General features: G+C 38.6%; 1 protein-coding gene across 1 annotated transcript in view; it reads left to right on the top strand.

Moving 5' to 3' along the window:
• Positions 1-26,514, top strand: part of HYDIN (HYDIN axonemal central pair apparatus protein) — a 389,934-nt gene that overhangs the window by 92,646 nt on the left and 270,774 nt on the right. Inside the window, exons 8-10 of the mRNA XM_061172597.1 lie at positions 4,738-4,939; positions 11,541-11,724; positions 25,860-25,959. Of these exons, the coding sequence (XP_061028580.1) occupies positions 4,738-4,939; positions 11,541-11,724; positions 25,860-25,959 (486 nt within the window). The remainder of the gene's footprint in view (positions 1-4,737; positions 4,940-11,540; positions 11,725-25,859; positions 25,960-26,514) is intronic.

Raw genomic sequence — 26,514 nt, 5'->3', positions numbered from 1 at the left:
AAAACTTTTGTTTTACAGTCTGATGGGGGGAAATGGTATATAAATACATCTTTAGTTGTATTTCTTTTATCATGAGTTGATGCTCAAATTGAGCATCTTTTAATACATATAGGGGGCCTTTATATTTCTTTTTTTGCAACTCTATCCCATTCTTCTATTGGATTGTCTTACTGATTTCTAAGAGCTATTTATGTAATGGGTGATTTAGTCTCCTTGTCTAAGATATGAATTAAGTATTTTACCTAGTTTTCTTTTGTTTTTGCTTATGACTTTTTGTGCCATGCAGAATTTCTTTTTTCATTTTTATGTAATCAAATTTCTTAATTTTTTAGGAGGGATCTGGATTTTGAGCCACAGTTAGAAAACTTTCCCCTGAAAACAATGAAGAAGTTTTTCTGTGTACTCTTCTACTTTTGCAGTTTCATATTGAACATTTAAATATTTTATTCACTTGGCTTTATCTGATGTTAAATGTGAGGTATGTTGTTCTGTATGGTTACCAAGTTGTTCCAATAGCACTTTTTTAAAAAACAAAGTTTGTCAATACACCAATGATTCAAGATGCTGCCTTTATAATATAATGAATTGCAATGTGTATTTGGGTCTTTTTTGACTTTTTATTCTATTCCATTGATCTGTCTCTTTATACTGTCTTAATTACTTATACTATGTTTTAATTCTTTCAGTTCCTATTTTATTGAGTTTTTAAATAAAAAATATATTTTGAATTTTGTCAAATTCCTTTTCAGCATCAATGGAGAGGATCATATAATTTTTCTTCTTAGATATATTCTATATCAATAGGGTTTCTAATAGTGAGCCATCTTCACATTCCTGAAATAATGTCCACTTGATTGTGAAGTCTCTTTAATGTGCTCATGAATTATGATTGCTAATTTTTTATTTAGGATTTTACATTAATATCTGTAAGTGTAATCAGCCTATATCTTGGCCTATTTGTTTTATCTTTGTCAGGTTTTGATAACAATGTTATACTGAAAATACAGTATTGGAAATTAAAAAATAATCGTGTTAGTTTACCAGTAGAACAGATAGAGCAGAAGACAGGATTAGTGAACCTGAAGACATATCAACAGGAAATACCCAAACTGAAGCACAGAGAGAAACAAAGAAGAATGAGGGTGAGATGCGGTAGGGAGAAACAAAACAGAAAAAGCCATGTGGGACACAGTCAAAAGGTCAGCATACATGTAATTTGAGTCTTAGAAATAGGGTAAAGAATGGGGTAAAAAGATATTTAAGAGATAATGGCTGAGAATTTTCCAAAAATGATGAATGACATTAATCCATGGTTTAATGGATTAACAAATCCATTAATTAACAAATCCATTTAATTAAACAAAGCTCAGCAAACCCTTAGTGATACAAATACTACTGAAAACCAAAGCAAAGGGAATATCATAAAAGTAGCTACAGAAAGAAAGACACATTACCTTAAAAGGAACACTAATAATACTGATCGCAAACTTTTCAGCTGAAATTATGGAAGCCAGATGATAATAAAATGGCATTATGCAAGTGCTGAAAAGAAAAAAGGCTAATTCAGAATCCTTTACCCATTGAAAATATCCTTTAAAAGTGAAGACAAAACAAAGACATTTGTAGACCAAAAAATGCTGAAAAACTGTAGAATTCTTTGTTGGCATTGTTTTCCCCTTCATCATATTGAAGAAGCCATCCTATTGTTTTTTTAGTTTCCATTATTTCAGTTGAAAAGTTAGGTGTAATGCTAACCATGGGTCCTCTGAAGATAATCTTTTTCCCTCTGACTGCTTTTAGTATTTTCTCTTTGTCTTTGATTTTCTTTAGTTTCACTGCAATATATTTATGTATGAATTTCTTTTAATTTATCCCAGTTGATGTTCATTGCACTTTTTGAATTGTAAACTGATGTCTTTAATCAATCCTGGAAAACTCTTAACCATCATCTCTTGAAATATTGTCTTTGCTTCATTATTTCTTTCCTTTTCTTCTGAGCTTTCAATTAAACACTTCTACACCTTCTCACTTAATCTGCCTCATCTTTTACCCATTCATTTTGCATTTCCATTTATTTTTAATTCTTCATATTGCCTTTTTTATTTTCTGAACCATTTCACTATTTTTTCAGAAAATTGATAACATTATCTTATTGAGTATATTCTTAGAGTTTTCAAAAATTTAGGTTGTTTTGTTTTATTTCTATTAGAGCCTAGAGTGTAGCTCTTTTTCAGATTTTCTAGATCTTTTTAAAATTTCCTATTCCTTGGATAGAGCTTCAAGTGCATCCTTTGTTTCTTTAAACTACTAAGCATAGTTGGTTTCTAGTATCAGATTCTTTGTGGGTCTGCTTCTGTTTTGCTTGTATATGCAGGTTCTAACATATGGAGTTTTGTTTCTTTGCATGCCTGGTTATGTTTGGCTTTTTAAAAAAAATGTTGAACAATTTGAAACTTTGGATGCAGGTACCTTACTCCAAAGAGAAGTGGGTTCCTTCTTCCAGGTTTCTGAAGGCAAAACTAGTCCATGACCACCAAATTCAAGGCTCAAAGTTCTCTGAAAGACTTAGGTAATGCCAGCATAATATTTAACTCTGAACTAGGGCTAGTCTACTTCCCATTTACCCTCATTTTGAGGGCACAGTCCTTTGAGGATCAGCTTATTGTGGGGACATCCCTTTTTTTGCCTTAACCTCCCCCTTTGGTAGGCTTAGGGCTTTGATTTCTATCTCTCTTGACCCCACAAGAATAATAGCTTCTTTGATGAATGATCAAAGAACGATATAACACACACACGTGTGTGTGTGTATAAAATTAATTAATACATGAAAAAATGTTTAACATCATCTATAATTAAGAATATGCAAATTAAAGCAGCAAGTTTTCACTCATCAGACTGTTAAATTTAACTCATCAAAAAGCTTAAAAGTTGACAAGAGTGCATACCTTTATTTGGGAAGGAAGTACATGAAAATATTAACAATTCTTACCTCTAAAAAGAAGCCCTCGGATTGAGTGAAGGAGAGGAAGATGTTTTCTTTTCATGGTATATGCTCTTATAGTACTTAAAGTTTTTACTTCATGTACATATTTTTTAATAAAAATTTAAAATGCCTACTTACTTTTAAAATATATTTATTTATTTATTTATTTATTTATTTATTTATTTATTTATTGGCTGCATTGGGTTTTCGTTGCTGGGCACGGGCTTTCTCTAGTTGCGGCAAATGGGGGCTACTCTTCATTGTGGTGTGCAGGCTTCTCATTGCGGTGGCTTCTCTTGTTGTGGAGCACAGGCTCTAGGCACACGTGCTTCAGTAGTTGTGGCACATGGGCTCAGTAGTTGTGGCTCGCAGGCTCTAGAGCTCAGGCTCAGTAGTTGTGGTGCACGGGCTTAGTTGCTCCGTGGCATGAGGGATCTTCCCAGACCAGGGCTTGAACCCGTGTCCTCTGCATTGGCAGGTGGATTCTTAACCACTGCGCCACCAGGGAAGTCCCCTAGATACTTACTTTTTATTTAAACTTTGGGGAAGATTTTGCTGTGTTCAAAGTGATTGGGCCTAGAAAACATTTGTACTATATAAAGAGTTATCAATTTACTAAGTGGTGCTCAGTTCATATAGTCATGAATATAGGAGAAATATTTGCTAAAAAATAAAGTCCAAGTGATTAGGCTTTCTGGTTCTGATTAAAATGGTAGCAGCACAGATCAACAGAACATTGATGATATTTAAGTATTTCCTTTTTCTACTCTGACGTCAGACTGAGGCACCTGCTGTGACATTGCAGAGATCAGATAGAATATAGTTTGTAGCTTTGTGTCTTCTTGGAAGTCCCAGGGGCCTCATTTATATACCTAGAGTCAAGGCAATTGGTGCATCCTGAATGAAGTCAAGGACTTAAATTACTATGCTGAATAAAGGTGTTCTTAACATTAAAAAATTTAAAAATTTAAACATAACTTTTGTCTTTCTATGTTTTTCTTTCTATGTAACCACTATCCAGAGATAGTGTTGTTTTGTTTTAATTGCTGTTGTTTAGAGATGTGGTTCCCTTTTTTTTTCCTTTGAGTTCAAACTGTCATTTATTATTATTTTTAACATCTTTATTGGAGTATAATTGCTTTACAATGTTTTGTTAGTTTCTGCTGTATAACAAAGTGAATCAGCTGTATCTATGCATATATCCCTATATCCCCTCCCTCTAGCATCTCCCTCCCGCCCTCCCTAGGGATGTGGTTCCTTTTAAATATTCGGTTTTCTGTTAATGAAGTTATTAATGCTTCCTTCCTGATCCCCTTTGTTTGGACTTAGATCCTCTCATGCTGAGCAGCTCTTCCCAGATGTACTGGGTGCAGTTAATTTAAGAAATCCAGCTCATGCTTACAATAAAGATGAGGCTAATGGTTATAATTCTACAACTCAGGTGCCCTCATGGTCAGGTTGTCGGATTTTAAACTACTACAAAGAAGAAAAAGACTGGTAGCACTCACCACGACAATTCATATTTTATGTATTTTTTACAATAACCAAGCAAGATAGTTTTTCTCTATAACTGTACCAAACATAACATTTCAGGTTTCTGATCATGTCTGATCTCTGACTGATGGGTGTGTGTGGGGGGGAAGTATGAAATGTCTAATGCTTATATTCCCTAGTGTCACCTTGGGGGAAAAATAGCCTAGTAGCATAGTTCTAGAATAAATCTCAAAGTGTATTTATATTTTGTTAATTTCTAGGTGAAGAAGTGTTTATATCTCTGTATGGAGCTGCCATGGACATGAATATAAGGCTGGACAAGAATTCGTTGATCCTTGAGAAAACTTACCTATCTCTGGCCAATCAGCGAACTCTAACTATTCACAACCGCAGTAACATCATTGCCCATTTCCAGTGGAAGATATTTGCTACCCAGGAAGAGGAAGACCGAGAAAAGTATAGGTTTGTAAGAAAAATCACTATCTCTACGCTATCTATATAATTTGGGGGAACATGAAACTTAGTTATGAAAATTCTGTGACTTTTGTGGTAAGTTTCTAACTCACTCAGTGTCAAATTTATTATAACTTGGGTCCAGTGTACAATGCTCCCTTTTTCATTTAAAGAACTGGAGCTGAGCTATGTGGAACACAACATTGTCCATCCTCAGTTAATCTTATCCCAGTTATAGTTTATCAGTAGCTAAACTCCTGGATTTTAAAGACCAAATACATCATTCTTCACTATTCTCTCAAAACTAATCTACATGTCTTTATTTCTTTTCATAACCCTAACTAGATCGATCACTTTTCATAGGGTTTCTAAAAATAATCTCTTTTGGATTGGGATCAATGTGGCCTTTTTTTTTTTTTCTTCAGTGAAAAGGTACTTTCAGAAAATATGAAGAATGGGGAAAAAGAGGGCTTAGATATAATGGCTTTTATGTTTTCAGTTTTAGTAGCATTCTCAATCCCTGCTAACCATATAATTTAATAGTGATTTCTTGTTGGTATCTTTAATCTACTGCTTTTTAAAATGATACTTCAGGCAGTGGAGAAAATTAATAAAATGGAAAACCAAACTATTTTAATTAATCTCATCACTGTTAAATTTTGAATATTTCTTTTTACTGAATCTATCCTTGATTCCTTTAATTCCATTTGCAATTTTATCTTCTTCCATCCTCCCTGAATTAGCTCTTTCGCTGCTTTCATTGGAATTTATTTCAGCCTTTTTTATTTGCCTCTCCATTTTCATTAAAGATTAGCCCTGGGAAACTTCAAAGCTTTGTTTAAAACCAAGTTAGTATGTGATAAAAATAAAAAAGTCTTAGGTCTAGGGAAACCAGGCAGAAATCCCCCAGTGTGCTGTCCCTAATTGAATCAGAAGGAGCTGTGACAGTGATAGGACACAGTGGACCAGAAGCTTTATCATTCAGACAATGAGCTTTAATCACCAGATTGCCACTGTGCCATCTTTAAAAAGTGAGAAAAGAAAAGCCTTTCCTGCCTAAAAACTTCATTTTGCCTCATGGTATAGATACCAGTAGTTTAAAAAGGCAAGAGGAGACTACTCATCCACGGTTTCATCTGTCCTGATTCTTCAGCTGACACGTATGTACCAACAATCAGAATGGTCCAGGCATGTTTAAAGATAAGATAGGAGAGCAGGTACAAATAAAGAAACAGCAGTAAAAGTAGTGTTTCAATATCCTACTTGTGCAGTGGGCATAATCTTTTGGGGAGAATGAGTATATACTATCAGAGGGAAAGCCAGCTTTAATTTCAACTATGTCTTTGTGTTTGACCAAATGTATAGCACTTGATTGATGCCATGCCTATGTCCAAAAAGTATTTACGGAAGTTAATTTCAACAGTGAAACTCAGGAAAAATTCAAACCAGTTGCTATCAGAAATGCTAAGGCATAGAGAATATAATTTCGAACACACGTGGATGGGCTTTCGCCCCCACCACTTCACCTCCTCCAACACTCATGGCTCTATCTCTAATATTATCCTTGAGTCTTATTCTTCCTTTTCTCTTGCATTGTCTTTCTTTCACTGTCTCTCTTGCTCTTTCTATTAGTTCCCCTAGCAATTTTTTTGTAGCAAAGGAACAATATTGAAGAGCACTTTCATAACCATAATTGGAAGCCCAATTTTATCATCTTGGATCATGCCCCTCCCTTAAACAATGAAGTTGAAAAGTGACTTCAGATGGCTAAATAAGAATACCTTGCTGTGTGTGGGTGACACACGGCGACATAACTCATGTTTCTGCAAACTGGATTGGTTGATCTAAGTGAAGAGTCTATTGAATATTCTGTCCCATCCCCTCTCCCTACCCCTCTCTTAGGGCCAGATGCCTAATCTCTTATTTGACCAGGTGTGTCTTCTCTCCCATGCCTCTCTTGTTTCTTGATACATTCCCAAGCATGCCACAAGTTTCATATTATTAGCTGTGGATTCTTGTCCTGGATGTAACTAGCCACAAAACGCCCATCCTCTCACAAAACAAAGCAAAGAAAGAGGTTTGCTCTTTACTGAACTTTTGGTTCCTGTCTTTGGATAGCTGCCCCTTTGGTGGGTGGCTATGCTTTTGCTGTGGGTGTAGGCCGTCTCCTCCTCCCTGTCACAAACCCTTAGGTTGTCTCTTAGGCTCACATCAGTGGCAGATAAAGCAGAATGTTCTTGGATAGCTTTCTTGTGGGCAGAGGTTTGCTCATCCCTGAGAAGCAGCAGTGAGATCTTTAGCTAATGATATAAACTCTCTCTTGAGCTCCCCAGCAAGGCCAGTGCAGTAATCCCTGGAATAATCTTTTTAATGTTTGACTGTCCTGCTCCTAATGGTGAGCAACCTCTTCCTTTTCTCCTCTTCCTTCAGCAGCCTCTGTAGTTAATGTGTAGAGAGAAAGGTCCACATTCATCCTGAACTTGGAACAGAGATGATCTAAATGGGCTCATGTATACTTTGAGAGATTAAAGTTTCCCTTTGCAGTACCCAAATGACCTAAGATTTTAAAACTTCAGTGTATATTTTTAAGTGAGACTCAAGAGGCTGCCCACTGCTTTCCAGTTATAACATGGCTTAAAACTCATCCCAAGGCATTCAGCTACAGGGGCTGAAAGTTGCTCCATGGTGGTTTCAAGAATTCTAATTGCTTTAGTATTATGGATGTCCTCAAGACCCTATTCCAGCCATCATGGTTTCTTGTTCTCCAGCATCTTGATGATGTTCTTAAGCAAAGACTTGGATGTCTCTTCTCCCAGTGGGGGCGTTTCAGCCCTACTGAGCCCTATTCCTTTCTGGCAGTTTATAATTTCCATTCTAGGAAGGATGACTTCCTCTCTGCCTACCAAAACACGTTGGTACAAACCTTAGGACACATGTCCAGATTTGGGGACCTCAGACTAATCTCAGGCTCCAGACTCTGACAATGAACATGTTACTTCCCCTAGGAAGAAGTTCTGGGCTTAAATTTTTTTTCCATTTTTTTTAAACCTTAGGAATCAGATATAAGAACCTTTAAAAATTATCTTTTAGGTCTCTCCTGATATTTTTCTGGGAGTTGCAGAAATTAATCTCTTCAAAAACTGATGCTGAATTCTTTCCTCCTTACTTCTTCTGTCTTGGCCTGAGGGATTATAAAACATCCTACAAGATTCTTTCATCCTCATTTTCATCACAGTTTATTATATTCAGAGACTCGGCATGGGCATTTGAGGATTTCTGCTCCCCATTTCTCCATCAAGGTCATGGCCATTGTCTCAATAGCAACTGCTCTAATTCTAGATCTGCTCTGTGCAAGAACTGTAGAATCCTCATTGGAGCCCCCCCAACAAAGTGATCAGCATGGATGTGTTCCAAAACATTCCAGTGTTGGAAATGACGTTTCTCTAAATCAATCAGTTTTTTTTTTTGTTTTTTTTTTTAAATTGAAGGCAAGCTTTTTTTTTTTTTTTTTAATTTTATTTATTTATGGCTGTGTTGGGTCCTCGTTTCTGTGTGAGGGCTTTCTCTAGTTGTGGCAAGCGGGGGCCACTCTTCATCGCGGTGCACGGGCCTCTCACTATCATGGCCTCTCTTGTTGCGGAGCACAAGCTCCAGACGCGCAGGCTCAGTAATTGTGGCTCACGGGCCCAGTTGCTCCGCGGCATGTGGGATCCTCCCAGACCAGGGCTTGAACCCGTGTCCCCTGCATTGGCAGGCAGACTCCCAACCACTGCGCCACCAGGGAAGCCCTAAATCAATCAGTTTTATTTGAGCTTTGAGCCTGCCACCCAGGCTCCAACTTAATCTCAGTTGTGGTTGGGGAGCCCTTCCCTTTCCTAATCATAAAAGAATCTGAAGACTTGAGTGGTACCTGATAAACAGGAAGGGGACCTCTAGTCCTCCTTTTATAGCAGGCATCACAGAGTTGCTGTGTGTCCAGGGTCACACAGTCCATCTGAAGGTGGATGGCTCCATCCTTTCCTTGCCAGGTGTGGACATGGGATTATTTCTGCCAGCCATGATGGCCAAGGTTCTTAGTTTTTAATCTCCTCAGCATCCAGTTATCACCTCTTGGGGGTGTTGCAAAGGAGCAGGGTGCAGGTCTCTAGGAACTCAAGATGAGGGGCAGCACTGGTTCAGTGCTACTGTACTTGAGGCACAAGTGTTCCCCATTGAGTATAGTCCATTAGCTGGACTGTAGTTGATGCCTGAAGGTGATGGGTATTCAGACTAGCAGACCATTTGCAAAATGGGTTAAATCCATAGTTTTACTGAAAGAGAAGGCTGGTGTGATATTACACTCTCTGATGAGAGGTCTCTTCGTCTGTAAAACAGAACCACCTCTGAGTGCAAGAGACCATGAGTATCAGCACAACAAGATGGTGGAACAATAGGCTGAGGCGTATAGAAGTCGCTGTTGGAGTCAGCCCAGCTTAAGGTGGTGTTGCGCGTTCCCTTCTTAGACTCTCAGCCATGGCTCTAATTCTGCAGAGGGCAAAGAGGATGACATCTGGTGTTCCCCACCCCGTGCATTATACAGCTGTCACTGATTCAAGAGTCCCAACAGCGTGGGAGAAGAGCATCATTTGGGAATTTTTGTTTTGTCCTCTTTTGTTTTCTGGTGTAAGGGCTGAGTTAATCATACTCCTCAATTCATAGAGCATTATCATCCTTGGTCCACATAAAGCACTTTATCCCCACACCCCATTTCCATTAACCCCCCTAAGTAAATGTAATGTATATGATTCCCATTATTTATTTAACCAATACTTCAATCCGTTACATCAAATTTACCCACTTTTTTTTAGTATTATTGCTAGAACTTTGATGAACCTCTTTGTTGCTCTTTATTTACATCCATGATTTTTTTTTGAGAATTTATTCCTAAGGAATAGATATCAATAAATTCCACTTATAAGAATACATGGTTTCCTTTCTTTCTGTGGACTGAGCTGTCTTTAATTTGCCCTGCCCTGCCCAGCAATATAAAAGGACAGCTGCTCTGGTTACCTTGTACACTGCTTCCCATCTAGCAATAAAAAGGGAGCACAGAATGCTTTCTTCCTTGGGACCAGAACATACTGAACCTATTTCTTTGACTTCTTTATGCTATGTGACCAAAGGATCCTGAACACTAAAGTTATTTTAAAAAGAGTTATTTGACATTGCTGAGCATGTGGTTTGTGTGAAGTCATTTAGAAAATAGTTAAGGCTGGGACTGGAATTCAGTGACCCTAGCCTCTCAGTCAGTACTCACATTACTAAATAATTTATCTCTCACCACTGGTAATACTAGTAAAATGCTGGGAAAATGGTCATGTGTCCTGGGAGGAGATGAAATTCAGTCTTCAAAGTTCAGGTGAAGTAACAGACACCAGGATTAATGTGAGCATAGCCTGAGTAATGAGTAGAATGTCGGGAAGGCTGCTTTTCTGACTTATCACAAGGGATATGAAGATCTAGAAAGAGAGAGGAAAAAGGATGTGTCTCCAGGTGTAGTCTGAGCATTTTATAAGCTTGACAGCTTGGTAATTGCCTGCGGTTGATACAAGGAGAAAACTGGCATTTATTGAGCAACTGCTTTGTCCCAGGGACTACACCAGGTCCTTGATCACATTTAATTCTCAACATATCTTTATGATGGAGGAGCTCCTATTCTTTCCATTTTATTGATGAAGGCACTGAGGCTTAGAGGATTTAAGTAACTCCTGAAGTCACAGAGTGAGTAAATAGATAGTAGAGTCAGTACCAAAACCTAGGCGTTGGGACTTCCCTGGTGGCACAGTGGTTGAGAATCCACCTGCCAATGCAGGGGACACTGGTTTGAGCCCTGGTCCGGGAAGATCCCACATGTCGCGGAGCAGCTAAGCCCGTGCGCCACAACTACTAAGCCTGCACTCTAGAGCCCGCGAGCCACAACTCCTGAGCCCTCATGCCACAACTACTGAAGCCCGTGCACCTAGAACCCATGCTCCAGAACAAGAGATGCCACCACAATGAGAAGCCCGCGCACTGTGACAAAGAGTAGCCCCCGCTCGCTGCAACTAGAGAAAGCCCACGCCCAGCAATGAAGACCCAATACAGCCAAAAATAAATTAATTAATTAAAAAAACAAAAACAAAAGAAGCTCTAGGCCTTGCTGGCTCCAGATTCTGTTCTCTAGGTAATAACAGCTAGGAAGGAATTCAAGCTAAGCAAGTGTAAAAGAAATGAAATTGCACTTAAAGTGTGAGAGGCAGGGTATATGTTAAATATTGAAAAAGCAGCCTGGAAAACACAATTACCTAAAAGAAAATATTTGTCCAAATATACATAAGGGCTCAGGAGTAAGCAAATGGGCATTGAGTAGGACAGGAAGCCTGGGAGCACTTCTTGAAGGAAGCGAGCTGAGGTTCTTGAGAGGTTAAAGTACAAGGTCACTCAGCTGGTATATTATAGATTCAGGGCAAGGAAGGACCACCCCAAGGTCATGGGTGAGACTATTCCCAAGAGGATGGGCTGGTGGGGAGCCCTTTACAATGTTCTTCATGGGAGTATCAAAATGAATCTCATGTTTCTTGCTTTTTTTTAGGGTCTGTGATGATCTTATCAAAGAGGAAAAGAATGAGACCGATGGGTTTCTTGAGGAGTGCATTATTGATCCTTCACTCCAACAACGTCTTTCCATTCTGTCCCGCACCTTTGAGAATCAGAGAAAGCTGGTTCAGGCAGATAGCATGCTCTTCTTGAATAACATTTTCAGTGTTGAGCCTCTGGTAAGCACATAAATACAGTCTGACCTTACAGTAAATGTAGTGGGGATGCAGGGCTTAATTTGATGGGATTACTCACTCTGAGATTGAGATGGTGAGTTCCAAGAGCATAAAGATGCCATCTGAGGAGCCTCATCGTCGTTATGAGACCGTGAATGAAGATTAATAGTAAGAACACTCAGAGGTTACATTTACAGGTCACACTTTATATGCACCAGTCACTGTTAAACACTTCATATATATTACATACTTTATCTTGTTTGTATATATATTATCAGTTGTAATCAGTCCCCCATTCTACATATGAGGAAATTAAGACTTAGAGAAATTTGATAACTTACTCGAGCCCAAATGATTAGTGTCAGTAGTTAGAAATCTATCCCTGATTAGCCTCACTCTAGAGCAGGGTTTCTCAACCTCTGCGCTATTGACATTTGGGGCTGGATAATTCTTTGTCCTGTACATTGTAGCATATTTAATAGCAGCCCTGACTTTTACCCATCGGATGCTAGTTGCGACAACCCAAACTCTGTCCAGATGTCAGATGTCCTCTGGTGGGCAAAATCACTCGGGTTGAAAATTGCTTTGTCCTTAATTCACTCAATAAATACTTATTGAGTGCATGTTCTGTACCAGGCACTGCGTATGTACCAGGCATCGATGAACAAAACAGACATAGTCCTTGACCTCAATGTCTATCTAGTGAGACCTGAGCCAGAGCTAGAACAGGATCTGTCTGATGCCACAGACTAAACTTTTTTTTTTAGGTGTACAACATAGTGATTTGATATTTTTATAGATTATACTCCATTTAAAGTTATTACAAAATAATGACTATTATCCCCTGTGCTATACAATATATCCTTGTTGCTTATCTTTTTTATACATAGTAGTTTGTATCTCTTAATTTCATAACCCTATCTTGCCCTTCCCTCTTCTCTCTTCCCATTGGTATACACTAGTTTGTTTTCTATATCTATGAGTCTGTTTCTGTTTTGCTGTATACATTTGTTTGTTTTATCTTTTAGATGATAACATATAGTATTTGTCTTTCTCCATCTGACCTATTTCACTAAGCATAATGCTCTCTAGGTCCATACACTTTTTGCACATGGCAGAATTTCATTCTTTTTTATAGCAGAGTAATATTTCATCATGTGTGTGTGTGTGTGTGTGTGTGTGTGTGTGTGTATATCACATCTTCTTTATCTATACATCTATTGATGGACATTTGGGTTGCTTCCATATCTTGGCTATTGTAAATAATGCTGCTATGAACGTTGAGGTGCAAGTATCTTTTCGAATTAGTGTTTTCCTTTTTTTCGGATTATGAACCCAGGAGTGGAATTGCTGGATCATACAGTAGTTCTATTTTTAGGGTTCTTAGGAACCTCCATACTGTTTTCCATAGTGGCAGCTTCAATTTATATTCCCACCAACAATGTACAAGGGTTTCCTTTTCTCTACATCCTCTCCAACATTTGTAATATGTAGGCTTTGTGATGATAGCCATTCTGACAGGTGCGAGGTGATATCTCATTGTTTTTTTATTTTTTGATTTGCATTTCTCTAATAATTAACGATGCTGAGCATCTTTTCATGTGCCTGTTAGCCATCTGTATGTCTTCTTTGGAAAAATGTCTGTTCAGGTCTTCTGCCCATTTTTAATCAGATTGTTTGGTTTTTTTGATATTGAGTTCTATGAGTTGTTTATATATTTTGGATATTAACTCCTTATCTGTCATGCCATTTGCAAATGTTTTCTTCATTCAGTAGGTTGTCTTTTCATTTTGTTGATGGTTTCCTTTGCTATGCAAAAGCTTTTAACTTTCATTAGGTCCCATTTGTTTATTTTTTGCTTTTATTTCTTTTGCCTTAGGAGACAGATTTAAAAAATATTGCTATGATTTATGTCAAAGAGTGTTCTCCCTATGTTCTTTTCTAGGAGTTTTATGGTTTCAGGTCTTACCTTTAGGTCTCTAATTCATTTTCAGTTTACATGGTATAAGGAAGTCTTTTAATTTCACTCTTTTACATGTAGCTGTCCAGTTTTCCCAGCACCACTTATTGAAGAGGCTGTCTTTCCCCCATTGTATATTTTTGCCTCCTTTGTCATAGATTAATTGACCATATGTGTGTGGGTTTATTTCTGGACTCTCTATTCTGTTCAGTTGATCTATGTGTCTGCTTTTATACCAGTACCACACTCTTTTGATTACTGTAGCTTTGTAGTATAGTCTGAGGTCAGGGAGCGTGATACCTCCAGCTTTGTTCTTTTTTCTCAAGATTGCTTTGGCTATTAGGGGGTCTTTTGTGGTCCCATACAAATTTTAGGTTTACTTGTTCTAGTTCTTTGAAAAATGTCATCGGTATTTCGATAGGGATTATATTAAATCTGTAGATTGTTTTGGGTAGTATGGACATTTTAACAGTATTAATTCTTCCAGTCCATGAATGCGGGATATCTTTCCAGTTATTTGTATCATCTTCTATTTCATTCATCAGTGTCTTATAGTTTTCAGAGTACAGGTCTTTCAACTCCTTGGTTAAGTTTATTCCTAGGTATTTTATTCTTTTTAATGCAATTGTAAATGGGATTGTTTTCTTGCTTTCTCTTTCTGATTTCATTACTAGAATATAGAAAATCTACAGGTTTCTGCATATTAATCTTATATTCTGCAACATTACTGAGTTCATTTATTAGCTCTAGTAGTTTTTTGTTGGAGACTTTATGGTTCTCTCTATATAGTATCATGTCATCTGCAAATACTGACAGTTTCATTTTTTCCCTTCCAATTTAGATGCTTTTGTTTCCTCTTCTTGTATGATTGCTGTGGCTAGGACTTCCAATACTATGTTAAATAGAATTGTCAAGAGTGGGCATCCTTGTCTTCCTGATTTTAGAGAAATAGCTTTTAGCTTTTCACCATTGAGTATAATATTAGCTGTGTATTTATTGTAAATGGCCTTTATTATGTTGGCATATGTCCCCTTTATACCAACTTGGTTGAGAGTTTTATCATGAATGGGTATTGAATTTTGTTGAATGCTTTTTCTGCATCTGTTGAGAGATGATCATATGATTTTTACCATTTGTTTTGTTAATGTGGCATATTACAGCGATTGATTTGTGTATATTGAACCAGCCCTGCATCCCTGGAATAAATCCCACTTGATCATGATGTATGATCCTTTTTATATATTGTTGAATTTGGATTGCTAATATTTTGTTGAGGATTTTTGCATCTGTATCCATCAGAGATATTGGCCTGTAATCTTCTCTTTTTTTGGTAGTATCTTTGTCTGGTTTTGGTATCAGGGAAATGGACTCATAGAATGACTTTGGGAGTGTTCCCTCCTGTTCAATTTTTTGCATTAGTTTGAGAAGGATAAGTATTAACTCTTCTTTATATGTTTGGTAGAATTCCCCTGTGAAGCTGGGCAGTCTGGGACTTTTTTTCTCTTAGACGTTTTTTGATTACTGATTCAATTTCAATACTAGTAATTGGTCTGTTCAGATTATCTATTTTTTCCTGATTCAGTCTTGGAGGATTGTATGTTTCTGGGAATTTATCCATTTCTTCTAGGTTGTCCAATTTGTTGGCATATGACCATTCATAATATTCTCTTATGATTGTTTGTATTTCTGTGATATCAGTTGTAATTTCTCCTCTTTCATTTCTTATTTTGTTTATTTGGGTTCTGTCTCTTTTTCTCTTAATGAGCCTGGCTAAAGGCTTATCAGTTTTATTTATCTTGGTTTCACTGATCTTTTCTATTGGGTTTTTTTTCTTTTTTTGGTCTCTATTTTATTTACTTCCTCTCTTATATTTATTATTTCCTTCCTTCTGCTGATTTTGGGCTTCGTTGTTTTTCTAATTCCTTTAGATAGTAGGTTATGTTGTTTACTTGAAATTTTTCTTGTTTCTTGAGGTAGGACTGTATCGCTGTAAATGTCCCTTTTAGAACTGCTTTTGCTGTGTTCCATAGATTTTGGAAAGTTGTTTTTTTATTGTCATTCATTTTGGTGTATTTTTGCTTTCCTTTTTGATTTCTTCATTGACCCATTGATTTTTAGTAGCATGTTGTTTAGTCTCCATGTGTTTGTGTTTTACCCATTTTTCTTCCTGTGATTGATTTCTAGTTTCATACTGTTGCAGTTGGGCAAGATGCTTGATATAATTTCTATCTCTTAAATTTGTTGAGACTTGTTTTGTGGCCTAGCATGTGATTTATTCTGGAGAATGTTCCATGTGCACTTGAAAAGAATGTGTATTCTGCTGTTTTTGAGTGGAATGTCCTGTAGGTATCTATTAAGTCCAGCTGGTCTCATGTGTCATTTAAGGTCATGGTTTCTTTATTGATTTTCTGTCTGGATGATTTGTTCATTGATATAAGTGGGGTGTTAAAGTCCCCTACTATTATCATATTATTGTAAATTCTTCCCTTTATGTCTGTTAATATTTGCTTTATATATTTATGTGCTTCTTTCACAGACCAAACTCCTGACCACTCTGCCCCACTGCCTCAAAATGAAAGTAACCAGCATCTTCTGTGTTTACTATCTGCTAGGCACTGTACATTACCTTAAACTTAGCAAGCATAGAGTTCTGTGAGGGTAAAGACAGCAATAGGAGTTGTGAAAACCCACAGCTAGTTAGAGCTGCCATTCAAACCTGTTGGAGAGAAGACATGGGCACAAGGACACATTAGAATAAAAAGTCACTTGTGAGAAATGCCATTGACCTATACATACCAGTTTTCCTTATGTCTGTACTTCCAAATTATTACAGTATATAACATAGAAAAGGGAGTCCATGGCTAAATAAGTTTGAGAAACACTGGGTTCAGTATTGCTTGAAAGGTTTATTTGCTGTTAGACTTATAAAAGTCTTTCATATGATAATGAGCATTATAAATCTCTTAAAAGGGAGCCTTCCCCTTGGAGATATCCTTTGCAACTAATATTTAGTGGGACTTGCTGTGTGAATCACAGGTAAAGACAGACAGTCAGGACACTAGTTCAGAGGCTGAGGTGATTATCATAGGCTAAGAAGTTAGAGTAGGCTTTTTGAGAGCAGAGCCTTGAATTGGGTCTTGCAGGATGGAACTTTTGGAAAACAAAATTGGGGGTGTGCATGGCATGGTTCATTCAAGGCTCCATTAGTGGATCAGTTTGCTTGAAGTAAAGGGTTCATGTAGGAAAACAAGGTTGGAGATGTGGGTTGAGGCTGAATCTTCTCTCATGTCAGAAGACTATCCAGGGCTCAACTGAGCAAAGGGATCTTCAGATATAATGAGTTAGCCCAGAAAGAGGTTAAATCAAGGTGATCATACAGTCTTGGAAGGACAGGACATGCACCTATAAAAGTAGGTCATGCCCAAAGATGCTGAAAAGATCAGGAAGGCATGACAAGTCCAAGCAAGTAAGTTGCTGAGTGAGGCAGAGGCAGAGGCAGGGAGGAGCAATCAGTCATGGCGATCTTAGACATGGCTGGTAAGGTCCAGAGTGTAGGCAGTCCAAGATTCTTCCTAGCTGGTATGGAGAATCCAGGCTGATGACTGCTGTCCTTTTCTCATAGCCTTCTGGGAGTGGGTGACTCTGGGATGGCAAACATTGGTGGTCAGAAGGAGGTGGGAAGCCTGCAGGTAAGGCTTGTATATTTCAAATTCAGAAGTAGGAAGACTGGGCTTACCTCAGATTTTCTTCTCCTCATGCACGAAACCCAAAGCTTCTCACTGCAGATATATGTGTTAAAACGTGGCACTTAATATGATTGCTTTTGAATTCTAGATAGGAACTGAATTGGGCATTCTTATCACAAGGCATTTTTTCACTATTAGGAAGAAAAATATTTTGTAGAATAATGATACACAGAAATGATACCTTTTTAAATAAATGAGATTAATTTCACTTATATTATGTGAAAAAAAAACCCAGGAAGGGGATAATATTTGCTTAGTACGTAAGTGATGTTTATGGCATCTGTAATAATTTTGTCTTTTCTGTACAGTATTCAGGTTTTCTTCTCATGATAGTATTCATTAGCTGATTCTTGATCATTTTTGCAAAATGAAAAATGAAGGCATGAATTTTTCCTAGTGTCATCCTTAGTGTTTTTCTGGTCAAAATAGCAGAACTCAGTGTCAGTTATACTGATATATTTATTGATGTTAGATTTCCTTTTTTCCTACTTAAAGATCCTGATAGTTTTATAGAAATACAGTTCTTGTGAGTGTAATATAATCTTACCTTGTAAATTACTTTTGAGGGTATTTGATGGGAAAATTCTGTAATTTCATTAGCTTCTTGACTCAAATGTGAACTATGGGTATTTTCCACTATTGAGATTTTGGTTTTATGATACAGGTCAATTCTGTAGTATTTTTGGATGATAGAGTTGGGAAAGGGTTTATAGATGAGATGAGATCTGAACTGAATATTGGAGGAAGGGTAAGATTTAATTAAATAGAAAAGAAGAAGAAGGATGTTTCCAATTGGAGAAATTTTGAAAACAAAGAAAAGGGACACTTTTAATAATGGGTTCATAGCATATTAAACAACAATGAAATGATGGATTTTTCTGGAGCAGGTGGTCAAGGAGAATATAATAAATGAGATTGAGAAGGAGAGTTGGCATATCTGGGCTGCCCTGGCAACCCGTTACGCTATAGCCGACTGTCTCTCACAGTATGTTTTCTGTAAATACTGGATCTGAGGGGTGGTAGTGTGTGTTCCTTGCAAAGGGAAAATTTGTGCTCAAATAAGTTTGGTAAATACTGGTTCAAGAGAAGGTGACTCTCAAAGGGAAAAGTGCAAACAGTATTTCCCCAGGACGAGAGACCCCCTTTCCCACACAGTATCCACCGGAGTCAGTGTTGTGTGGATCCTAGTTTGGTAACTGGTGCTGAGGGTGTCTGAGACTCACTATAAGGTTTGGATCAGGAACAGGATGTGTTCAGGGTATTTTAGAAAGATTATCATAGCATCAGCTTGTGGATCAAATTGGAAGAGGATGGATAGAGGGTGGGATGGGTAATGCAGGTCAGGCAGGGGAAATTCACTAGTGCAGGGAGGGTCAGGGAAACCGAACATCTCTGCAGGCAAGTGGAGGGTAATGTGTGAGGGTGACACTGACCTGGAACAGCCTGTTGATGGTCGGAAAGCAAAGGAAATGGCAGATGTGAGAGATGCTCGAAAGAAAGACCCTAACGTGCTTTTTGACTGACTGGCCATTGATGGTGAGACGTGGTGAGGAATCATATGTCTTCTCAGATCTTAACTAGAGTGACCGGGAGAATTATGATGTCTTTGATAGGAATTAGCAAGTTAGGAGTCCTGGATTTAACTCCTAGCTTTGCCAATGGCAAATGTGACCTTAAACAAGCAATTTGATCTCCTTTGGCATCAGTTGCCTTTTACACAAAATAAGGATATTTGGGCATATTGATCCTTTTTAACTAGTAGGTTATGATTCTCCAGTTTGAGAACAGACTCTGAGATAGTTAACATCAAGGAGTGCCTTATCCTTATCTGTATCCCAGGCCTAGCACAGTACCAATTAATGGGTGGATGAAGGAAGGAAGGAACGAACGAACAAATGGAAATCAATTAATGATGATGAGTTTGGTTCTGAACATGTTGAATTTGAGATGACACTAGATGTCCAAATAATTTTGGAATTGCAGTACTTGTGGGATGGGAGTCAGGACTGGAGGTGAGTATCCTTTAGAGGTCTTCATGGAAGGTGTGAAAAGCGGATGGAAATTCTAAGAGCAGAGCAAAGAAGGTAACTTGCAGTGGGCCCAGGACAGCCCCCAGGTGCTCATCTTTAGAGGCCCTGCAAAGAGAGGATAGGCTGTGAATTCACAGAGAAGGATGGCCAAGAGGAGAACCAGACAGCTGAGAGCTCGCCAGCCTATCCTACATGTTTTTCTACCCTATTATGCCTTGTTCATCACCATTTTCTACTGAAGGATCTTCTGAATCTTGCTCACATAGAAGATCAGTTATGCCAAATGGCCACTATTTAATTTCTGACAGTTGAGCTATGCACCAGCGATTAGTTTTTTTTATTAGGATGTGATTCCTTTTAATTAGCTTCTTGATACGAGCTGAGTTCATAGTAGAAGCAGAGATGATTAAAACCAAGCAGTGCCACCTACTGATCTAACAGTCAATCTCTAATTGACGGCCTGTTCAAAAAATAAAAATAAAATTGAAGGTTGATGCAGGGGTTTAGAGACTACCTTGCTTTCTGATGGGCCCTTCAGCCTCTGTGTCCACCAGGAAGGATATTGTCTTCAACTGAGGTAAACTTAAAAAGTAAACAAAAAACAAAAAAATCCCATGTTACCTTAGGGTCTGAAAGGAAGTAAGAAATGATATGCTTATATTCTCAGACCTATGTCTATATATCTGGTTCTTTAAATGCGTCAGCCAAAACAAAGTTTAGTTTAGCCCTTATTGTGTTCTCTGTGTATTGAGTGTTGTATGGGAACACTGTTCCTATTTTAGAGGCTCTTTCAATTTAAAGCAAGTAGATTCAAGATTAAGAGATCAGTCACTGTCCTTAAATTGTCAAGAAGTGGTGATGGGTTTGAATTTAAATCACATTTTATTTATGTGATCATGTGAGAAGTAGTTTGACTCAATGCTGTAAGAATGTCTGATCCAAAACTCTAGAACTGCAAGTTCTTACTCTGTTCTACCACCACTTGGCCACTGGTTAATTCCACTGTCTCAGCTCACTTTCTTCCCATCATGCTCATTGCCTACCATTGCCATGGGGTCTGTTGGAAGAACCTTGAGGAGTTATGCTGGGGCATCTTTGGTACTGATGTGGTCACAGAGTGCAGAAGTGGGAGTTTGTCTTTTGAGAGACCCCAAGACATGTTCATTGAAGATGAAGGGAGTGGGCAAAGACCCAGGGAGAAGGCATTCCTGGGCAGATACAAGAAAATGGGCTGAAAGGAATTTTTTTTACTTGGTAGTTTATTGATATTCTAATAGTAACCATAATTGTTGTTCTAGTCATTAAAGCATGTCCTGTATTACTACTATTTTTATCAAGTTCCTCATGTCCATTCTTTTGATAATGTCTTGAAATATTAATGTAATTAACCTAACATTTCCCATTTATTCCTGACCTAGGGAAGGTAGTAAGTTCTATAGAATACTGATCATTTCTCAAGCCACTTGCATCCATATAGTTTTCTTCCCCCTTTGGAAAAGAATTGTGAAATTTAGTCTATTAGGCATGTTTTGTGCCTTCCAGAAAAACAAGTGGAATTGACTACCTTCAGAAATACAATATTCTATTTTACTAGATGGACTTTGGCTGTACAGAATTTTGACAGTCTCATTCTGTTATTTCCTCTGCTTAGGTCTCTTGGGTACCCTGAGTGAGAGAGAGTCAGAGATAAAAACACAATTGCGAGAATTGAGAGGCAGAAGAATATTACAGGGCAAAAAGAGAGAATTAAGCTTTCGGTTTCCATGGGCATCTAGGAGTCCTCTGAGAAATCACAGCACAGGTGTGCTAGCCTTGTTTCTGAACTCTGGTACTGCTGGCTCAGGTCACACTTTTGAGATGCAGCAATTTTCTGAATGTTGAACACTTGATATTTTCTCAGAAATAAGGGTCTGAGAATTTAAAGATCTTTGCCCAAACTGGCCCTAAATGACTGGCCGACTGACATCAGTGAGCAGGGAAGACATTTCTGCTCCTTCATCCAGAATCCCTAGGGAAGCTTCAGCTTAATGTAACTAAGCCTTAAAAAGGGAGAGAAACTTGATAATTTCTTTATTACCATGTAAGTAACAGTAAACCATGCTTTGTCGTCACCTAAGCCTGTGGAAAACATGTGGTTCAGCAATTCAGACTTTGAAAGCACAGCTCAAATTTAGTTTATTTTTCCCAAATCGGCATAGCATGTGAGCTCAGCAGAACCAGGTTGGGTGGGAGCCCAGATGGCTACCAAAGAGGAAAGATCTAGCTTTTTACTGCAACCCCCTTCCACTTCTTGTATCATTAGTCGTGAGTCACATTGCAAACATGTGGGCGCTGACTCCTTGGAAAAGGACACCGGAAAGGAGAAAGGAGGACAGGGATCTGCTGAGAGCAAACTATCCTTCACAAGTCACGGCTCTTCTGTCGGTGTGGTTTTCCCATTCTTCACCCTCCCTTTATTATTGTTCATCCTCTCAGATCTTTGTGCTCAGGTTAGAGAACGAGTGGAGGTGGAGGGAGGCCTAGGGAAGTCTTAGAAACAGCAAGGTTCCTTATGGCTCATTAAATAAATTAAGACCCTATACCTATAATATATATATATATATATAATATAATATAATATACACATGTAATTTTTAAGGAGATCATTTAATAGACACCTTTCTCATGATCGTATTAATGACCTATCATGAACCAGTGGTGACATGTTCATAGACAGCTTTCAGAAAGTCTCAGAACTGTCCCTGTCGAGTCACTTGGTTGTTCTTGTTCCAGAAATTCCATTTCCAGAAATATTTAATATTGGGGCAAAAACTGCAGACGTGGGAATTAACTGTAGACATGAAAATTCAAAGTTGATTCCTTCTAGCAGGTCACTTGATTAATAAGTGAAAGGCAGTCATGGGTCTGAGGGAAAAACAAAACATTAAGACCAAGAAGGAAGATAATTACAGTAAAACTGAAGGCCAGTTGGACAATTATTTTCAACAAACAAGATAATGGTCATTTACAGATTATATTCTCCATACTCATCTCTCATTTGGAGCAGGAAAATGGGCAGTGATGGGAAAGGAGTCATATATGGAAGGAAAGCAGAACAGCAGGGGGTTCTGTACGATGAGGCTGGTTTCACAGGACTGGGAGGAAAGGATATTGATGTCAGAGCCAGTAGGGAACATTCTGAATGTTTTGGCTTTCAGAAAGAAACTTTAGAACTGAGCAATAAAGAAAGAAAAATTCTTTTCAGAGACATAAATGACATGGAAGTTAACTTCAGAAGTGTGGGAAAAGTAATATGAAATGTATCAAAGATATATAAGTAGCAGTGGGGTCATGTTAGGCTGATTGCCTGTTACTGGAGTTTGCTCTCTCTGATTTGGTAGAAAATGCTTTTGCTGTAAAGAAATTGAAGTTCTTTAACTTTTATTTTAATCCCAACTGAAAAATAAAAGTGTCCTTCTGCATGTTCCTAACTCCTTCAAATGACCTAATATTGAAAACATCCCTCTGTGGGAGGAAACTGAATGACCACACTTCTGTTTTTATAGATACACTCAGCCCTCTTAATGCACATCACCTGATACAAGCCAAGGAGAGGTTTTAGCATAGGATTTGTCCTTGAATTATCTCCGGGGGCTCAGTAAAAGCCGTAAATTACTAGCAGACGTCTTAGGCACAACAAAACCGCTGCAGCCCAGGATAAGAAAGCACGGCACCCACAGTCCCATTCTCCCAGTCTGAAGAACCCCGTGGACTCAGATTCCTTTGTGCTGGTCTTCCCTCACTGAGCGGAAGGGCTTCTCAGCCTCCAGGGGGCTCCATATCAGACAGTCTGCTCCTGGATCACATCCAAATGTCACTGCTCCCTCCTCTTGGAGGTTCTGGTTGCTTCTCTGTGGCATGTCTGCCCCACCGTTTTCCAACCCACCAGTCTGATATGATAATCAGACTTCTTTGATGATGGGATGTGCAAGAGTGCTTCTGGGATAGAACTTAAGTTTGTTGCCTTCTTGTATGCACATGGACCCTGGATTTTCTTGTGTTTGAAAGTGGTCTGGCCCAGCTCAAACCGTAAGGCCCTTGAATTTGCACACATGTACCGAGCTTATCTGATTCCCAGCATATCCTTTTTGGGGCATTTCTTACCACTCTGGTGAGACTTTTCTAGCAGAGGTTTTCTAGGGATCCAAGATGGCCCCAGTGGTCAGTTTGGATAGGAACAGGTTAGCTGTGTCCATTCTACACTTCTAAACAAAGCAGAGCCTAAACCCAGCAGGGGAATACATTTGTCTTATGGGTTAGGAGTAAGGCCAGGTCTTTAGACATTCTGAGATGGACTACCCACTGATACACCAGTGAATGGATGAGCCACTTTTTCTGCCTGGCCTCTCTGTGCATTCTGGCCATGAGTGTTCCTAGCACTCCATATCACTAAAAACCCCCACAAATCAAAATGGCCCAGGTAGTCGCTGTTTATCAGAATAAAACAGATACCCGTTTCAAGGTTTGGAAAAGCGCCACGGTGAAATGCTCAAATAAGCAAAAGTGCTTAGGACTTCCCTATACCCTGCATGATCTCAAAAGTCCATGTCAGCTCTAAAATTGTATGACTTCTGTGGTCCCAGTTGAGGAGAAAATGGCAGAAGTAGACTGCAAAGATGAATAGGCATTTGCCAATAACTACACAGTGTGCAAACTGAGTGATGCAAATGATTCAATAAATACGTTGAACACTTACTATGAGCCACTTCTGGTTTAGGTGCTGGAGATAGAACAGCACCCACCCTCATGGAGCCTTCATTCTAGTGGGCTGATGTGGAAGTGAGAGCTCCTGGGACCCACATGACACCCACAGCCCTCACTGCTACTTCTTTTTTTTTTTTTTTTTTTAATATTTATTTATGTATTTGGCTGCGCCAGGTCTTAGTTGCGGCACACAGGATCTTTGTTGCCACGTGCGGGATCTTCGTTGCAGCATGTGGGATCTAGTTTGCTGACCAGGGATCGAACCCAGGCCCCCTGCATTGGGAGTGCAGAGTCTTAACCACTGGGCCACCAGGGAAGTCCCCCTCACTGCTGCTTCTTGGAGGCTCTGTGCCCTTCATGCCCTTCATGCTTCTGAAGCAGTGTAACGTTGCCTGAGAAGCACACTCACCAGGCTGTTACCTTCATAAGCAAACCTACATTGGCTCTAGTTTTCTGTTTTCCCTATCTTGTTTGACGTCTGCATTTTAAACCACTTTGCTCTCTGCTTGATTCTTTACTCCAGCACTATGTTCAGTTCCAGCCAAACTGGAAATAGAACGTGCATGTGGGACTGTCTGAAACTGGATCCTAATTATTTATCAAGTTGCCTTTCCTTAGTTTTCTATTTAGTTGGTAGGACCATTTATACATTTTTGGATGTGCTTATCACTGATGTTCTTGGCCTTATTTACAAAAACCATAGGAAAAAAACACATTTTCCCCCTAATTTTTCTGATAGTTTCATCTTAGTCTTTCCAAGTGGCATAAGAATAACATCAGTCATAGCAAACAGTTATTTGCTGAGCTCTTACTGTGTACTGAATGTGGGTCAGAAAGCATTTGACCTGCATGATCCCTCGTCAGACCTTAGGAAACCCTTTGAGGCAGGTGCTATAACATCTCCTTTTACAGCCCTGAGAAGTTACATGGTTAGTACAAAAATATTTTTCAAAGGATCTCTCAAGGGGATTCTGATATGTGGTATGTTGCATTACAATTTCAAAACTTGGTTTTCTTATTGTGACTTTTGAGTAGTTTGAGTTAAAACGAGAAATAATATCACACTGGATCAGAACCAGAGTTTGATCTGGCCATTGTTCTGCCTCGGGCCATTGCCGTTTTCACAGAATAAGAGGATTTCCTTATGCTGTCACTCAAAAGTTAGGAATGGTTTCTCCAAGTGAGTTAGATACTTCTTTCCCTGTGGCCTTTCTGGACCTTATATAGATAAGGCGCAGCACTTATCACGTATATTTCAAGATATTTGTGTACATTTTTATCATCCCTCTGAGGTGTGAGCTCCATGCAATCTTAGACCATACCTTTCTTCATCTCTGAAGCCCAATGCTGGACACACAGTGGCATACAATGAATGTTAATTGAATCCACAAATTTTAAAAATGCCCTAAACACCCTAGTTTCCTTTAGTAACTAATTATATATTCATGAACTCACTGAAATGATCTTTGAAGCTTGTTTCCAACTTGTACCACCTCTTAACAAGTAGTAGAAATTTCCTATCTGTTGGGTAAAATTGTGCTTTCTTTTATTTGTTGTCAAAATATTTCCTTCAAATTTCCTGGAGCTACAACAACCGCATTTAAAAGCAGTGCCTTCCTTTCATCATATTGTTTTTTAATGATTCTTTCATGTTTTTAGGAAGGTGATGTCTGGCCCAATTCATCAGCTGAAATCACTGTGTACTTTAACCCTTGGGAAGCCAAACTCTACCAGCAGACTGTTTACTGTGACATTTCAGGTAAAGACTTCTTCCGTGTGGTAAACTCAGGTTACCGAGTGCCTAGAGCATAAAGTGATAAAGTGTGTGTGTGTGTGTGTGAGAGAGAGAGAGAATGTTCGGGCTATGTGCAGTGTATGATATCAGTAGGGGAATGATGGAGTCAAGCTAGGCATGTCACACTTCTTTCTAGTACAGATCAAACTTTGAAGTACATTACAATTGTGGTGTGATGGGTGGGGATGGGAAACCATGGGTCTGGGTTACTCTTTGATTTTTAGAGCGGTAAGAATATTACTTGACACAGATTCTCACAGTGTTATATCACAATGTTATATTTTGTTCTTTTTATAGTATTTGACTACTTAATTTTTTCCTTTTTAAGTTTTTATCGTAGTAATGCATGCCAAGTGAGATGGAAAGGCAGCCTGGCAGTGGCCAGAGCCACAAGGAGGGTGTACTAGTAGGGTGGCAACCTGATGGCTTCAGGAGGTTGGATACATATAGAGGAGTTAAGCAAAAAAGTAAATATATTGAGGATAACAAGAGCCAGTATTTTTCACTCTCGGAGGGAGG

The sequence above is a fragment of the Eubalaena glacialis genome, chromosome 18, assembly GCF_028564815.1.
Source record: "Eubalaena glacialis isolate mEubGla1 chromosome 18, mEubGla1.1.hap2.+ XY, whole genome shotgun sequence".
In the NCBI taxonomy this organism is placed as follows: Eukaryota; Metazoa; Chordata; class Mammalia; order Artiodactyla; family Balaenidae; genus Eubalaena; species Eubalaena glacialis.
Note: the sequence above shows the minus strand (reverse complement) of the source record. Positions and strands in the feature narration are given on the sequence as shown.